This window comes from Rana temporaria, chromosome 8, assembly GCF_905171775.1.
Source record: "Rana temporaria chromosome 8, aRanTem1.1, whole genome shotgun sequence".
In the NCBI taxonomy this organism is placed as follows: Eukaryota; Metazoa; Chordata; class Amphibia; order Anura; family Ranidae; genus Rana; species Rana temporaria.
The window spans coordinates 155,881,135-155,898,853 of record NC_053496.1 but is presented as its reverse complement, the minus strand read 5'-3'; the positions used below and the strand labels follow the sequence as shown (position 1 = coordinate 155,898,853).

Genomic DNA, 17,719 nt, shown 5'->3' with positions numbered 1-17,719 from the left:
GAATTTAAAATTTGCCCCATAAATTGGTGGTGAGGAAGGAAGAATGCACCTCTTACAATACAAATAAAAGGCGCATCGGTGGAATGCTGGTCGAGTCACCATCAAAATGTGAGGTGAATCAACCACAGCTCAAGGAGCCCCAAGGCACCTTCTGAAGAACCCTAGGTTTATGGAACCCAGCTTTAGAATGTTCTATCCCCATCTATGAGTGTCTCCTCTTACTATGATAATCACGACTTTTGTAGTTCCTTTTCTGACCACTTGGTGGCAGCAGCGCTCATTGCACGAGTATCACCTCTGACGGATTCTGTCCCTATTGAGAAATAGGCTGCGCTATCACATCTCACCAGTAGGGCGCAGCAGACACTAGAGACGAAGAAACTACATCTCCCAGAGAGCATTGCGCGCCGTGACCCAGGAAGAAACAGCTGATGGAAGCCGATGGAGAGGGTGAGGCTATTGTTCGCTAATTATGGAACGGTGTATGTTAGCTTCTTTGTTTGTGAAATAGGTGTGAGGACCAGGACATGTGCTGGAGAATGCTAAAGAGAACCTGTCACCAGTGACTCAGGGTCATATGAAGAATGGTGGGGTCTCTTCTGAGGAGGTTGCTCAGAGCTGCTGGAAATGTCTTCTTCAACTTGGCTCTGATAGGACACCCATCTTTGCTACTTTCAGGCAACACCCCCACCCCCTCCCCTGATGCAGCGCTGATGCGCTTTTGTTTTGCGCAAAGGAGCAAACACGTCATAGAGCAGTCCATTAACGCAACAAGCACGCACTTTCGCAGTGTTTTGGGCCGTTGGCTTTGCACTTTTTTTTTTTCGCAACAAAACGCGCTTTTGCTAGCCGTGTTTGGGGCACCATTTATTTATATTACTGCAACCACAACGTGGGTTTGTAGTAGTTTTTTTTGCGTGTAGTAGGAATGAGCGCATCTCTGCGTATGTTCCCAGAACGCATGCATGTGATTGGAGCCTTGCCCAAAGAATTTAGGCGTTTGATGGCAGAGGAAGGCATATTGTCCCCTGCAGAGATGAATGACTCCAGGGTGACAACGGTTTACGGGAGAGCACGTCTACATTCTACGCTACCATTAGTGGCGGCTGGTGTTTTTTTTTGTTGGGGGTGGGCGGCACGGCACTAACCCCCCGCGCTCACGTCTGCTGTAATAAATACAGGCTGCCCATAGTTACATAGTAGGTGAGGTTGAAAAAAGACACAAGTCCAACCTATATGTGTGATCATATGTCAGTATTACCTTGTATATCCTTGTATGTTGTGGTCGTTCAGGTGCTTATCTAATAGTTTTTTTTAAACTAGCGGTGCGCCCCGCAGACACCACCACCTGAGGAAGGGAATTCCCCATCCTTGCTGCTCTTACAGTAAAGAACCCTCTACGTAGTGTAAGGTTAAACCTCTTTTCTTCCAGTTTTAATGAGTGGCCACGTGTCTTGTTAAAAAAGAGGAAAAAGTTGCGCCAATAAATGGATTTAAAAATATGCACATCAGTCCTCAAGATGACATGTACTGATTGTATTAAAGGGGTTGTAAAGGTACAATTTTTTTTTCCCCCTAAATAGCTTCCTTTTCCTTAGTGCAGTCCTCCTTCACTTACCTCATCCTTCCATTTTGCTTTTAAATGTTCTTATTTCTTCTGAGAAATCCTCACTTATTTTTATTCTGTCTGTAACTCCACACAGTAATGCAAGGCTTTCTCCCTGGTGTGGAGTGTCGTGCTCGCCCCCTCCCTTGAACTACAGGAGAGTCATGTTGCAGCTAGAGAAAGGAGCTGTGTGTTAGTGGGCACCTGACTCTCCTGTAGTCCAAGGGAGGGGGCGAGCACGACACTCCACACCAGGGAAAAAGCCTTGCATTACTGTGTGGAGTTACAGACAGAAGAACAGGAAGTGAGGATTTCTCAGAAGAAATAAGGACATTGAGCCTAGGTTCACACTGGGTACGATTTGGTACGATTTGAGATGCGATTTCACATGTCAAATCGCATCTCAAATCGGCGTCAATTGTCGGCAATGGCACCGTCCTAATCGGTGCGACGCCGCATCTGCAGCGCTGCACCGATTTAAAAAAGTAGTTCCTGTACTACTTTTTGCAATTTCGGGCCGCGATTTACATTGAACCCTGCACAGATGTCTCTTAAATCGCGGCAAAATCGCCGCGAAATCGCGGTAAAACCGCGATTTTGAATTTGCAGCAGTGTGAACCTAGCCTTAAAAGAAAAATGGAAGGATGAGGTAAGTGAAGGAGGACTGCACTAAGGTAAAGGAAGCTATTTAGGAAAAAAAATGTACCTTTACAACCCCTTTAATAGTATATTCTATCCCCAGAATAGCATAGGAATTAATGTACACCCCTTCCTGTCAAGGCCACACCCCTTGCGATTTAAGACCCACCCTGAAATTTTCAAGTGGGGACACTAGTTCTGATGGCCTGGGGGGGAGAATGGATTCCCTTAATTTGCATAGATTTCCTCTCACTTCCTGTTTGGCCATGGGACAGGAAGTGAAGGGAAATCTTTGCAATGCCAACCGCCCACATACTGGAAGCAGTGCGGCCGATTTATGGGGGTGCTAAACTAATTTGCCTAACAGTGTAGCGCAAGCCGGCGGGGACACTGTCCGTGCTGCCCCCCCCTGCAAAGTGCTGCCCTAGGCCAGGATACAGCATTGCCACCACCGCAAGAAAAAGTGGCTGCTTACCAGAGGCAAGCAAAGACACGCATTCGACTGTAACCCAGCCGGGGCCTTTGGCTTGCAGGCGGAATAGTATCGGGACACGAACCAAACCTACAAGATGCTTCTCCAGTGCAACTCTCAATCCCTGGCTATAACTCAAACCTCCGTATGCAGTTGAACCACTTAAAGTGGAGGTTCACCCGAAAACGTAATTTTTAACCTTAGATTGAGGCTCATTTTGTCAAGGGGAATCGGGTAGTTTTTTTAAAATCGAAGCAGTACTTACCGTTTTAGAGAGCGATCTTCTCCGCCGCTTCCGGGTATGGGCTGCAGGACTGGGCGTTCCTATTTGATTGACAGGCTTCCGACGGTCGCATACATCGCGTCACGATTTTCCGAAAGTAGCCGAACGTCGGTGCGCAGGCGCCGTATAGAGCCGCACCGACGTTCAGCTTATTTCGGCTACTCGAGACGCGATGTATGCGACCTTTGGAAGCCTGTCAATCAAATAGGAACGCCCAGTCCCGAAGACCATACCCGGAAGCGGCGGAGAAGATCGCTCTCTAAAACGGTAAGTACTGCTTCGATTTTAAAAAAACTACCCGATTCCCCTAGACAAAATGAGCCTCAATCTAATGTTAAATTTTTTTTTTTCCGGGTGAACTCTCGCTTTAAAGAAGAAAAGAGGAACTGCTCCTAGACAGAAGGGTTTGATTTTGGCTCTTTATAAATCTATAGTGGCAGGAAAGATCGATTCCAAACTTAAACATATGTCCCAGTGGGAATCTGACTTGGGATTGGACTACGACCTACGAGATTGGGAGGCTAATTGGCAAAATCTATGTAAATGTGCCATCTCCCTCACTATCAGGGAAACGGCGGTTAAGTTATTCACTAGGTGGTATTACACTCCCCTGCGATTGCATCAGATTTTCCCACAATCTTCTCCACTTTGTTTTCGGGGTTGTGTTACCCCGGGCTCATTTCTGCATATAGTCTGGGAGTGTGAGAAAGTCTTGCCTGTTTGGAGGGAGGCTTTCGACCTTATAGATAGACTAATGGGTAGTCCCGTTGCCCTGACACGTAGACACTGCCTATTGTTTGAGAAGATTCCTGATACCCCTAAACCCATGAGGCAGCTGTTGCACACCGTTTGCATTGCCGTGCTCTGGGCTATTGCCCTGAACTGGAAGGCACCAACGGTCCCTTTTGCTCCGGTCCTGGCTAGGATAGACCAAATAATGTTGTGTGAACAAATTTTTCATAAGCTTTGTGACACTCCTATCTATGACGCTAAGTGGAACCCATGGTGGTTACTGCGATTCCAAGAACATTGTTTTTTCTGTTAGATTTGACTTTTCTCGATGTCCCTTTCTGTTCTTTATTTTTTGGTTTTGTTGAGATAGATTGGTTTGTACCTGAATACTTACCCGTATGTACTATGTGTTCTGATAACAATTACATTTGTGGATTTAATATGTTTTGTAGACCATAAGTACTCTTTACCTGATTGCGGTCTGTAACTCCTTTTGGACTGTCAGAATGCCTTTTTGTGAATGATATGATGTGTACTGTTGTATTACAATGCAAACCTCTGTCTTTTTGTTTTGCTTCAATAAAGCTATTTTCAATAGAGAAATAAAGAGAGGGACCAATAGGGTGATGACGTCTTAACTGGTTTAATTGTAAAAAGTATTGAACTTACAAACATGTATTGATAAAAAGCATAAAAAGAGTGCCGGCCGGCAAAGTACAGAGGCCCTTCTTCATAAACCGTGTGGTGACATCACTGCGTTCCCCCAGACGCGTTTTGTCACATTAGAAGTTCTCAATGGGGATGGGCCACACACTGACTCACCACTACTTATGGAACCAAGCCTCGTTATGAGATGCGAGAATCAGGTTAAGAAAAAACGCCATATTAGCTATGGGCATAAATGCCAGTAACTGCTGGATAAGCTACATACGACATATAAAAAACGTTACCATACAAAATAAATGTAAATTAAATAAAAAAAAATAGATAAACGAAAAAAACTAGAGCAACCTGTGACCATTATATTATCAGAAATGAGCTCCCTATGCAATAAAAAGTGTCTTGTTAAACTCCCTTCCGCAAAAAAGTTTTATCTCTATTGTGGGGTCACCAGTATGGTATTTGTAAGTTGAAATCGTAAGTTTAAATCGTATCCCCTCTCAAGCGTCTTTTCTCCAGAGAGAATAAGTTTAGTGATCGCAACCTTTCCTCATAACTAATGACCTCCAGACCCTTTATTACATGTAAAGTAAACCTATGAGCTTTCTTAAGCCTCGTACACACGGTACGATTGTTGGCCAACCGAGCTTCTGATTTTTGTCTTCAGGGCGTGTGCTAGGATCTTGTCTTACATATTAACCACTTAAGGACCGCCTCCTGCACATATACGTCAGCAGAATGGCACGGCTGGGCACAGGCATGTACAGGTACGTGACCTTTAAGAGCCCAGCCATGGGTCGCGCGCATGCCCACGATCCGGTTCGTAGTTACGTGACCGCAGGACCCGATCGCCGCCGGTGTCCCGCGATCGGTCACAGGAGCTGAAGAACGGGGAGAGATGTGTGTAAACACACCTTTCCCGTTCTTCACAGTGGCACTGTCATTGATCGTCTGTTCCCTGATATAGGGAAAGACGATCAATGACCTCACACATCCAGCCCCGCCCCCCTACAGTTAGAAACACATATGAGGTCACACATTACCCCTACAGTGCCCCCTAGTGGTTAACTCCTAAACTGCAATTGCCATTTTCACAGTAATCAATGCATTTTTATAGCATTTTTTACTGTGAAAATGACCCCAAATGGTCCCAAAAATGGGTAAAAATTGTCCGATGTGTCCATCATATTGTCGGTCATGAAAAAAATCGCTGATCGCCGCCATTAGTAGTAAAAAAAAAAATATTAATAAAAATGCCCTGTCTGCAGGTAAGAAATTTTGCAATAGGTTTGAAAAATGATTTGCCTTGGAAAACTGTGTACTGAAAGACAGGACGCCGGACATACTGAGAAATCTATTTCGGGTTTACTTACGCTTTAATACTAACGTAGACCTGTTTCTTTGTCCTGTTCAACTGTTTGTGCCATTATGTAGTTGAAATATTGCAATTACTAACCTCTTGTCTGCTTTTCCTTTGCCAGATGCTCCCTCCGTATGCTGAGAAAAGAGAAACTGATTAACCAAACACCATGGATAACCGATTTGCCACCGCACTGGTGATTGGGAGTGTCTTGTCCCTCCTGTCTGTCATCTACCTGTCAGCTGCAGTGGGCACGGTCTCCTGGTACCACTACTTCACCTCTCCAGTCCTGGCCAATGTCAGCGATGCGGCTGCCAGTGAATTCCTTGGCGAGCTGGAGAGGGCAAATGAGAAGGCATACACAGATGCGCTCTATCATTGTAATGGCAGCCTGGGATTGTGGCAGCAGTGCATTATGGTCTCGCAGCCATATTACCAGGAAGGTATGTTTCTTGAGACAGGGGGCTTCTTTGGGGGATGCTGTGCCTAGAACCATTCATTTGTGGATAGTATTCGCACCTTGGCAGTCCTGGAGAATGCTTTTTTTCAGTGATTCACCACTCCCTCCTCCCCTAGACCATTAATGCAGTTGTCTATGCTTTCAGAAATATTCTCAGCCTGACTTATCAGCCTGTTGGCATCCTGTGTACAGCAACACTCAGACTGGGAAAGGGAGAAGGCGCTAATCAGGTCAAGCTACACGCACATGTGCTTACAGGAGGAGAGAGATTAGTGGTTTATTAAAGTTAATTACTCAAAACATTTTGGAAGAGCTGCCATCATACATTTATAAAAATGTTGGCTTGCATTTAAAAACAAAACAAAAAAAAACTTGCCAGTAGCTCTTTATTATGCCATTGATATGCAGATCACGTGACTGCTCTTCACAGACCTGCAAGTGTGGAGGTTACAGAGTCGGGTCAGATGTCATAGCAAGAAGTGATGTAATGCTACCGGGTTTCCAAGGCAATGAAGCGCAGTCAGCCCTGGGAGAACTGTGCCACTTCCGCTTACCAGCAAAGTCCAGTGATGTCGCTGGCAATCATTGGAGGAGGGATAGTCAGGGGGCATGGCTTTAACCAGACCACAGAAGATACAAGCACGCTGTGCAAGCATACAGCTTGCTTGTATCTAATGCATGACAAAGGACGTAAACTGACCACAGAAGCCAAGATGACAGGAACCGGCAGGATCAACCAGGTAATCAAGAAGAACTGCTAGCAGAATTCATACAATGTTATCATTCAACAAATAGCAATACATTAAAGAGACAGATCCATGATTTTTATTTTTTATTGTAAGGTTTACAAACACTTTATTATCTGCCTCATTCCTCCTGCTGACCAACTAGGGAGAGAAGATATTGGCCAAACAGTATAAACTTTTAGCTAATGAATAGACTTTCATTGTATGAAAAGTAAAGCACATCCATTGTATAGCATTGCAAGGCAGGAAGTAAAGGCAGAGTTTGTAATGAAGGAAATAGGGCTGCCCCCACGGATTACAATCTATACAGAGGATCCAAATGTTTGACATATTTGCAAAAAGATTGATACGATTACTTGCATCAAGATGATCTCTTTTTACACATGTATCTAAAAAATATCATACTTTCCCTTTAAATAGTAGGATAGCAGTATTGTGGCTGTCATTGCTTAATTTGCAGTGGTTCTAAGGTCTCAAGTTTTTTTACTCTATTGCGTTCCCCCCCCCCCCCCCCCATATACTTACCTGATGTTGATCTCGATCCAGTGTTGTGCCTGAGAGCAGCAACTCTGAGGATCAAGCCCACACGGGTGCTCACATAGGAATGGGGCACTTCCCGAAAAGCAGGAGCGCTGGCGTGGGACCCCAGAAAAGGAGAATTGGGGCTGTTCTGTGCAAAACTATTGCACAGAGCAGGTAAGTATAACATATATATATTTTTTTATTAAGCTTTGCAATCGTTGTAATGTGCCTCGGGCCTCACTCAAATCACAGCCTTTTTCTTGTGTTAAGCCCTGTACACACGGCCCAGAATCTCGTCAGGAAAAAAACGTTGTTTTTCCCGACGAGATTCTTAGCAAGATTCTAGTGCCGGCCGAGTGTACACACGGGCCATTCAAAAGAACCGCCGTTCTTTTGAATGGCATGAACGCGGTGACGTCATCGGTGAAGTCATTTCGAGCATGCGCGGGTTTCCATGGAGAGGTAAGTATACACACATTCGGGTTTCTTGGCAGGAAAACACTGCCGGGAATCTCACAAGAGAAACTAGAGAACAGGTTCTCTATTTTTCTCGTCGAGATTCTGGGCAGTTTTCTCGACGAGAAATCTCAGCCTTGTACACACGCACAGTATACTCGGCAAGAAAGCTCTGCCAGCAGTTTTCTTGCCAAGAAAACTGTGCGTGTGTACGAGGCTTGATAGTGCATTTGTGATGTTCTTTACTGCAGTACTTTTAATCCCTGTGGAAGAACCATGTGCTGGAAACTGCATCCTAAAATGCAGAAAGCTTATTTTTCTTTTTTTGTCTTCTTTATACACCCCACACTAAAATGCATAGATGTGAAGCAAGGATCAGGATGACCGTGGGAGTAAAAAAGGTCCACAATGTCAGTGGGAAAAAATAATGCCTTATTGTTTGTTTCATTGAGGGTAATTGCACCCCATTATTGGTGTAAGTGGGAGGAATTGTGCCTCATCATTGATGTCATTTGGCCCCATTGTTGGTGTCATTGGGAGGAATCGTGCCCTCTTCATTGGTATCATTGGGGGGAATTTATGCCCCATGTGTGGTATAAGTGGATGAAATAGTGCTCCAAAGGCTGGATAAAAGCAATCAAAGGGCCGCACTTTGGAGACCACTGGTCTATACTGTTTAAAATCCCGTAATACACGGTTTCCCCCCTGCTCTGCACATACATAGTTGCTCTCTATTTTTAGGCACTGTGCTGAATTTGTAGAGGACGATCTAATGACAGCCTAAAGATTTACTGCTGCTCAGGGGCTCTTGGCTTCAGAAAAATGGCAACCTCCAGCAAGAAGAAACAATGTTGGAAGCAATTTACACCACACACTAATTTTGATAGCATAATTATTAATGTGGAATGTATGTTTCTTGCTAAAAAGCATAATTTGTTTTATCCCAAATTGTTATGGGTAATGTTCCATAACAGTTAAAGAAAAGGAATTGCAACATTTAAATGTTGCTTACTATTGGTTCTGATTCACACTGTATATCATTTTTAATAAATTGCTGCTCATCTTGCATCACGGCCTGTGTGCTGGGGTGACTTACTCTTGCACATGCACAGGAGTTATATTATCCCAGGCTGGCCAATAAAGATGCCCTAAGGACCAACACCCAGGGAGAAGATGCTGGTGAGTGAACCATCCCAGACTTCGGACCATTAGAAAGGTAAGTATAGTGACTTTAGTCCCGCTTTAACCTCCTAACTTAGTCTTGAGGTTTTGCAGATAAGAACGGTGCAGACTTGTACACGGATTAAAGTATAACGTGTCTGCAGAAAATGTTATTTCCTACGAATGCTGGCATGGCCTGAATGGGTAAAGCTCTAGTCTAGTACATTCTGGTGGGGATGGAACTTGCCCACCTGCCACACATTTCTATTGGCCAGTGGGGAATATGATTTATTTTATTTAATCACTTAACCATGTTAAAATCTTCATCCTTGGATCCACTGTATAGGATGTGTACCCGACCTACCACCTTCCTTTGCTTCATTATAATTACCTTTTGAATGACCGTTGCATTTTAACCACTATTTCCTCCCCTTTGATTGTGATGTCTTCTATTCATTAACCAACAGAGTATCTGCCTGAGTTCCGGTGTGTATCACTGTCCTTCTCTGACCAGTTTTTAGAGAAATACACCCAACCTGGAAACCACAACTCTGAGGTTGATCTGATCCGGACATGTAAGTAGGAATATTGAACTTTTGGGTTGTATGTAAAAATCAGACACTGGCTCTACCCATGGATCAAAGATGTATAGTATGAAAACATAACTGGCATAGCGATTTATTTTTTTGGCACCAGGGACTGGCTTCATCAATTTTTTTTTATTTTTTTTTATCCATATAGCCTACTGAGCAGCTGCAGGAGTAATTTATACTGCATTGTAAAACATCTGTCAGCTTGCATTCACAGCGCAACACAGCCACAGTGCAACACATGCTGCATTTTATCATAGCGCACCATGCCAATCCTACAAATGTACAGCAGCATTTTCTACACTTCTACAAAAAAAAAAAACACGCTGCCCCCTCCTGCAGTCAGAAACGGACAGCCACCGGAGTGGTAAAGTGCCCTGGCAGCTCTCTGTTTCCATACAAATCAAGCCTCCTGCTGTGTGGCCCGGTTCCTAACAGGCCAAGAGTCAGTATCAGTCCACGGACTAAGGATTGGGGACCTCTGACGTAGAGGGCTGTTCTGTAGTCTTCAGAGACGGTTGAGAACAATGCAGCCGATATCGGTCAGCACAGGCCGAATGAACAGCTCAAAGATTTTGTAATAAATGCATATTTTGTTTAATTTATTCTATCTTCCTTAAAGCGGGATTCCACCCACAATTTATTTATTTTTTTAAAAGTCAGCAGCTACTAACAGTGTAGCTGCTGACTTTTAATAACGACACTTACGTGTCCTAGTAGCCCGCGATGTCGGTCCCCCGACGACGATCGCTCGATCCTGGCGCCTCCATCCTTATTAAGGGAAATGGGTAGTGAAGCCTTTACGGCTTCACTGCTCGTTTCCTACTGCGCATTCCGACTCGCACAGCGCTTTGTGGGCGGCTGACTCCTGGGATACACACAGTTCCCAGAAGGCAGCGCGGCTCATTCACAAGAACACACGGCGATGTAGGATGAGGCAGAAGATCCACTGCGGTGGAAGAAGAGGCAGAAGAGCTACTTCCGCATAGCAACTGCCCTATAAGGTGAGTATATAAAAAAAAAAAATTTAATTTTTTTTTTAGATTTTTAGTGATAAAAAAAAAATAAAAGAAACGGGTGGAACTCCACTTTTTAAAGTTTTAATAACTTTTATATTTTGTAAAATAGAATAGCCATAGGTATCTAAGGGGGGGGGGGACAAAACCTGAGCAATACATTTTTTGTACTTATTACAGTGATAAAAATGAACACTTTCAATGGTATATTTAACAGATCAAAAGGTATTGAACAGAAGTTTGTTGTTGGGGTTTACATGATTATCCCTTGTAATAATAAACTCATAAAATAGGGAATGTTTATTGGGTAGTTTTAGGTTTTGAAAGCTTCCCTTGTAATTTGCTTCACAAAATGAGTAGGTGACAAATGCTGAATCTGGGCACTGAGATAACTTTAACTTCTTAACTGCTACAAACAGGTTTAAAGCTGGAATAGCATGGCCTGGCAATGTTTCTGAAATATTACATATTTTATTACAGTATTTATAGGAGGGCAGGGCAGTTTATTGCACCTCCTATACCTGTATTCTCTACCTTTATTCTTCTGTTGATTCTTGATCCTTTTGTCCATCGACATCAAGAGAAATACCTGTCCAGGTATGGAGGAGAATGTGATTCTCTTTCCTTCATTCCATAGTGCTGCATTGGGGGCCTGGACGGCCAATCACTAGGCTCCAGTATTGTCACATAGATAGAGTCCAGGGATAGAGGGCCAGATTCACGTAGAGCGGGCGCAATTTTACGTAACCGGTTTACGTTACACCACCGCAATTTTTCCGATTTCGTGCCCGATCCACAAAGCACTTACCTGGAAATTTGCGGCGGTGTATCGTAAACAGGTCCGGCGCAAGGCGGCCCAATTCAAATGGGGCGGGTACCATTTAAATTAGGCGCGCTCCCGCGCCGGACGTACTGCGCATGCTCCCGTCGACGCGCCGACGTTTTGTGAATCGCGACGTGAAAAAAGAGTTACGCCGGGAAAATTAAAAAATTTAAAAATAATTCAAAAGCGACGCGGGAAAGACAGGCATACTTTAACATGGTGTAGTACTTTTACACCATGTTAAATGTGCACTATCTTTGCGACGGAAATCTAACACTCGCAACGACGTAACGACGGGAAAAAGCTTTGTGGATCGCCGTAACTCCTAATTTGCATACCCGACGCTGGTTTACGATGCAAACTCCCCCCAGCGGCGGCTGTGGTACTGCATCCTAAGATCCGACAGTGTAAGTCCATTACACCTGTCGGATCTTCTGCCTATCTATGCGTAACTGATTCTATGAATCAGTCGCATAGTTAGAAACAGAGATACGACTGCGTATCAGGAGATACGCCGTCGTATCTCTTTTGTGAATCTGGCCCAGAGTCCTTAGGCCAGTAAGTTTTGCCTCTCAACAAGAGTCACCCTTCATGATCTTGTTTCAGGCTCAGTGACTCTGAGTGTACTGAAGCCACAAATAGACAGAGAACTATTCTGTGAGGTTCAGCAATGGTAACTCCTGCTCTTGTCAAGTCAGGCTTATTTTAGATCGATCTTTTGGGCCTCTTTGGGGTAACTTGGTCATATGCTGAGCAACTTACTGGGCTGCCTTGTGTTTGAGCTAATAAATTGTCATTGTTTCAGATCTTTGGCGGTGCCAGTTTTTGCTGCCGTTGGTCTCTCTGGGGCTCATATTTTTTGGTGCCATTATTGGCTTGGCTGGATGCGTGTGCCGCAGTCTGTATCCAGCTCTGGGGACGGGAGCCTTACACCTCCTCGCAGGCAAGTGAAAAAATTGGTTTTCTTCAATCTTTTAGATGTGTCAATTTCTGTGTTTCTTTTTTTAAAACAATGTGCTGTAAATGTAGTGTGAAGGGAGGTGACCATTTCTTTGTACAATACAGCAAGTGCTAGTGCATTTTGGACAGGTGGTGTTAAATGCCCTCCTTCCCCAGCTGTATTTTTTTTATATATACAGTAAAACCTTGGTTTGCAAGCATAATTTGTTCCAGAAACATGCTTGTAATCCAAAGCACTTGTATATCAAAGCATTTTTTTTACATGGTATAAAAGAGAAGAGAGTCGCCTCTTAGTGTAGTAATAAGTTGCTAAATGTTGTACCTTCATTAAATGTAACCATACTGCTACACTTAGAGGCGCCTCTCTTCTCTTTTATACTCAGTTGTGACATGACGCTACTCTTATATCAAGACATCGCTTGTATATCAAGGCAAATTTTTTTAAAACATTTTGCTTGTCTTGCAAAACGCTCTCAAACCAAGTTACTCTCAAACCAAGGTTTTACTCTGTGTGTATGTATGTGTATATATATTATTTATTTATTTATTTTGTATTCTCCATGGATTGTTCACAATCTTCTAGGCTGCCAGACTCCATTTGGTATGAAAGATGAGGGACATCTAGTGGCAGTAAGGAATTTTTGTAGGAGACAGCATTGATGGGGAGGGTGCGTATTGCAGCCGGAGCTGCTTTTTTAAGCACCTCCTAGGGAACCTTCAAGAAGCGCCTGGAGTTGGGCATTGAGCTTCACTCACTCTTCGGAAACTCTGCCTCTTTATTAAATAGTGGCGGTTGGTTTTGTTGTTTGAAAAGCAAAACTAAAGCTAGCCATATGTGTTGCAACCTATACAGTCTACTTTAGATTTACTGCCAGTTACATAAAGTGCCTAAAACACCTGATTTCATTTTCTCAGGTAGTTTCTCATACAACATAAGTATGGGTAGATCTAAATGAGATTGTGCAATTAGATTCTAACGTGCATGGCCAGCTAAACACATATTTGAGTAGCTGTTGGAAAAGGAGAAGACAGGGACGCCATTACCAAGATGTCACATCCCTTTACAGCTTTCATTACAGATTTAATTCCTGCGGCTCCACCTTTTTCAAATTGTGCATGTCCAGCATGATCCTCCTCTCTGAATCTTCTAGTGCTGACATAATCTCATCCAGACAGGGTGACCCCTTTAAAATTGAGCAAGCCTTAAAGTAACGGCAAAACTTTTTTTAGAGTTGGTAGAGTGGAGAGGGACTAAAAGACCTGTCAGGTTTGCTGTCTGTGCCCTATTTAGTGATATTCACCTTCTATTTGTCCTGTTTACCATTATCCGTGAAAGTAAAAGAAAATCGTAATTTTTGGGTTGTCAACAGAACAGTAACAGAGGGGACATGTCCAATGGTGACACTATTTCTTGTCACCCTGGTGTCAAGCAGGGATTACCTCACTTCCTCACTTTGAATGGATTTCCTCCCACTTCCTGTTTGGCTATGGGACAGGAAGAGAAGAAAATCTTCCCAATGGGACACAGATGGCGAAAGAAAAATGCCTTGGTTATACCCCTATACCTCCTATCCAAAAAAAAAAAAAAGTAAATTCTGTACCCGTTATTACAATATATGGCCCTAAAGGTGCATTTTAACTGTAACCATTGATGAGTGGATTTATGCAAGAATATTTAATTTTTAAATTGTTTTCAGTTGTGTGGGTTTACCTAAGTAATATTAAAAGGCTAAGTTCACCTTTAGTACATTTTACAGACCCCTTCTCCCCTGTAACATTCAAAATCAGCACGGCTATGCGGAGCTCCGCGCACACACAAAGGGATAAATGAAAAAACTACACGTTCCATCTGCTGTCGTGGCAGACGCCTTGTAGCTTTCAGTGGAATACAACTGCACTGATTAAGCACACTCCTAGTCCATTCACTCTTCCAGCTTTGTAGCTGGCTGCCCATATAGAGGTACATGCAGAAAGCTGGAGGGAGAGCTTGTAGGAGCCTCACATTGCATGTACGATCCACTGATCTCAGATGCAAGGTTTTGCAGGCTCCTACAGGAAAAAGAATGAATGAATTCTGCAAAATATGGGCATTTTTTTTTTTGAAAAGGGGGGAAAAAAGCAGCACTCCAATAATGCAACAATATATAACATTCAGTTTTACATAAAAAGTGAAAAATTGTCCATGTGCAAAAATAGAACTCAATCTTAATAATGCAACACAAAAAATCAAAAACGGTCCATAGGTACAAAACAATCCAATGAAGGAATGACCTGTGCAGAGTGAAAGTAAAGGCATTCGTGACCAGCAGCGCCCTCACTCGGGCTTCTTACCAGATGTCCAGGACCATAAATTATAATCGTCAGGCAGCGGCAAGTTTATCCAGGAGGGTAAATCTTATATGGATCACAGATCATATATAGGAGAGTCACAGTGATAAAAAAAGGAAAACTCCCATGGTTCCACCCATACAAAAAGTGTAACTGCAGACTTTCGATAATTGGACACTCACCTGTCCCACAGTCCAGCGATGCCAGCGAACAAAACCCCGCTCCTCTCCGTGGTGCCGGAATTCTGACTGTGCGCACTGTGTTTGGCCGGGCAATCTTCTGGTACCTGTGACGTGTCCCAGAAGATTGCAAGGAGGGAGGGGGGAGAGGTAAACTTTCTTCTGGCGCAGCAGAGCTCCAGGAGGAAGTGGGAACTGGATGCCTCTAAGAAGAGGTTATCGGCCCCCCCCCCCCAAAAATGGCATGCCAAATGTGGCATGTCAGGGGGTCACCTTCACTTAATGAGGAAGTTCCATTTTTGGGTGGATCTCCGCATTAAGCCCATCATGATCTAAAAGGATTTATTTTAAAGGATGGTTACAATTGCCTTCATACAAAACATAAAGATCAATCGTTTTGTATAACAAAAGAGCAGAAGGTTGTTGGCTTTAAACACTACTGCTGGTACGCGATCCGGTGTGCGTAATGTCGTCACTGTTAAGGCTCGTACACATGATCGGATATTCCGACAACAATTGTCCGGCTGATGTGTTTTGTCGGATCATCCGACTGTCTGTACGCTACATCAGACAATTGTTGTTGGAATTTCCAACAACAAATGTTGGCTGTGCATGCTCTCAAATTGTCCGACAACAAATATGTTCTGTCGGACTATCCGATCGTGTGTACACAAATCGGTTGGACTAACCGTCCAAAGTACAAACATGCATGCTTCGAACCAATGCTAAACATCAGACAACAGTAGCAGAAGTTGTCCAAAGGGTGGCGGTAAAGAGCTGAAAAAGCACGTGGTTTGGTGTATGTTGGCTGAAAATGTTCTGCCGTCTGTATACAAAAGTTCACGGACAACGCACTTTGGACAAAAATCCACGGATTTGTCTGATGGAAGTCCGATCGTGTGTACGAGGCTGTAGGCCACATTCTGATGCATTTCGTCATTAACAAGACTCTTCAGAGGATGGGCTGAGAGGGCTGCTTTTTTCCCCTTAATAATTTACTAACTGGTATCACGGTTTGCTAAGTGGCTGCTATTTTTCCTTATTTACATTCTGGATTTTACTGTTTATTTTTTATTTTGTCCCTAAAGGTAAACTTGGCCTTTAGGATCAACCCTTCCCCCTTTTCTTTCTTTGTGTGAGGATGCACTATTGTTTGATATTGTTTTACCCACTCAGGAGCTGGGAGCTTGGGCAAGTGACAGATATCAGGAAGCTCCAAAGATAAATAAGGAGGAAATTATAAATATGTCGCAAATAAGCTTGAACCTCTTCACATTCTTGCATAGGTCCAGTTGTGACTGGTATTGGATTAGCGTTGTTTGATATGTACTAATGTGTCCCTGCTGCTTCTTTTCAGGTGTGTGCACACTGGGAGCAGTCCTGTGTTTTGCCAGCGGGGTGTATATGTTGCAGAAGAGTCTTCCTCCTCCCCCAGGTGTGCGCGGGGATTTCGGCTGGTCCTTCTGCTTGGCCTGTGTCTCCTCCCCTCTTCAGGTTATGGCTGGAGCTCTCTTTCTCTGGGCCTCTCGGGCCAGTCGGCGAGAATATTCCTTAATGAAGGCTTACCGTGTGGCATGAAGGAACCAGCAGAGCTACAAGCAATGTTCACCCAGAACTAAGCCACCAGGCAGATATTTGGGCGCCAGTGTTCTGACCTCAAACTCTGGTAACATTAACTCCATCTGGGATTGTTCCTGATGTTCAGTAGCTCTATATTATTTTTATGACTTTGTTTTTAAGCAGCACATTAGTCTGCAATGAATATATGCATACATCTCTCTCCATGTTTGGGTAAAGTAAGGTATGGCTAGATGCTGTGCTTTGCGTTTACTGCTGTCTGAGATCCCAGAAGGATGATTTTTGCCTACTTCTGGGATTGGCTTTCCCCTTTATATTCTTATGGCAGATCCTCTAGAGGGCATATGGTGGGGCATTTCTGAGGACCCTCTAGGGCAGGGATCCTCAAACTACGGCCCTCCAGCTGTTGCAGAACTACAAATCCCATGAGGCATTGCAAAACTCTGACATTCACAGACATGACTAGGCATGATGGGAATTGTAGTTCCTGAACACCTGGAGGGCCGTAGTTTGAAGACCCCTGCTCTAGGGGCTGCTTCATAAGAATATATGAAGACCTTTATCAGTAGTAGCTCAACTGAAGAATTCGGATCTGCCTTGGCATTACAGACAGCCGTAAACCTTGATGTGGGAAAGGATGCCTAAATTCCAACCAAAACAGAGAAGCAGTTTATTTGTTTTGGCTGCATGAAGTATTGGGACTCTGCGGTGTTGAATTTAGGGCTATATCTGTTGTTCACGTTTTTATTTGCGTCACCTGTTGTGGAATGTTGTAGTGTTTTTATTTAGAATATTATATCTTTGTTCATGAATTCAGGGCAATAACAAGTTTTTTGTTGTTTTTTTTTTGTTTTTAAGATTGCTTTAAAGATTACTTGTACTGAGAGAAATTTGACAACCATTGCTGATCCCCTGAAACTGCTAGTTATCTGATGGGTTTCTGGCTTTAAAACTTCCTTTATGAGAAATAAGCATGTAGCAAGTGAGGTCAAAGCATAGTCTTCAGGTGTATCACAAGCCCAGACTTTTTAAAATTTTAGTGTGGAAGTATGAGGATTTTATTGCTGTTTGTCCCCACTGGGTAGATTGTCACCAAGACAAAAAGTTGCCACTGGGACAGGAAGTGATGGAATATCTTCCAGTGGATA

At 43.5% G+C, this 17,719-nt stretch overlaps 1 protein-coding gene across 2 annotated transcripts in view; it reads left to right on the top strand.

Moving 5' to 3' along the window:
* Positions 1-16,944, top strand: part of CLDND1 (claudin domain containing 1) — a 57,410-nt gene extending 40,466 nt beyond the window's left edge. Inside the window, exons 1-5 of one of the 2 annotated variants that reach the window (XM_040320981.1) lie at positions 366-450; positions 5,874-6,195; positions 9,565-9,672; positions 12,332-12,469; positions 16,351-16,944. In XM_040320981.1, the coding sequence (XP_040176915.1) occupies positions 5,922-6,195; positions 9,565-9,672; positions 12,332-12,469; positions 16,351-16,571 (741 nt within the window). In that variant the 5' untranslated portion in view covers positions 366-450; positions 5,874-5,921 and the 3' untranslated portion in view covers positions 16,572-16,944. Of the gene's footprint in view, positions 1-365; positions 451-5,873; positions 6,196-9,564; positions 9,673-12,331; positions 12,470-16,350 lie in introns of those variants that run through there. The other variant, XM_040320982.1, reaches the window with a different exon arrangement.
* The last annotated feature ends 775 nt before the right edge of the window (positions 16,945-17,719 follow it).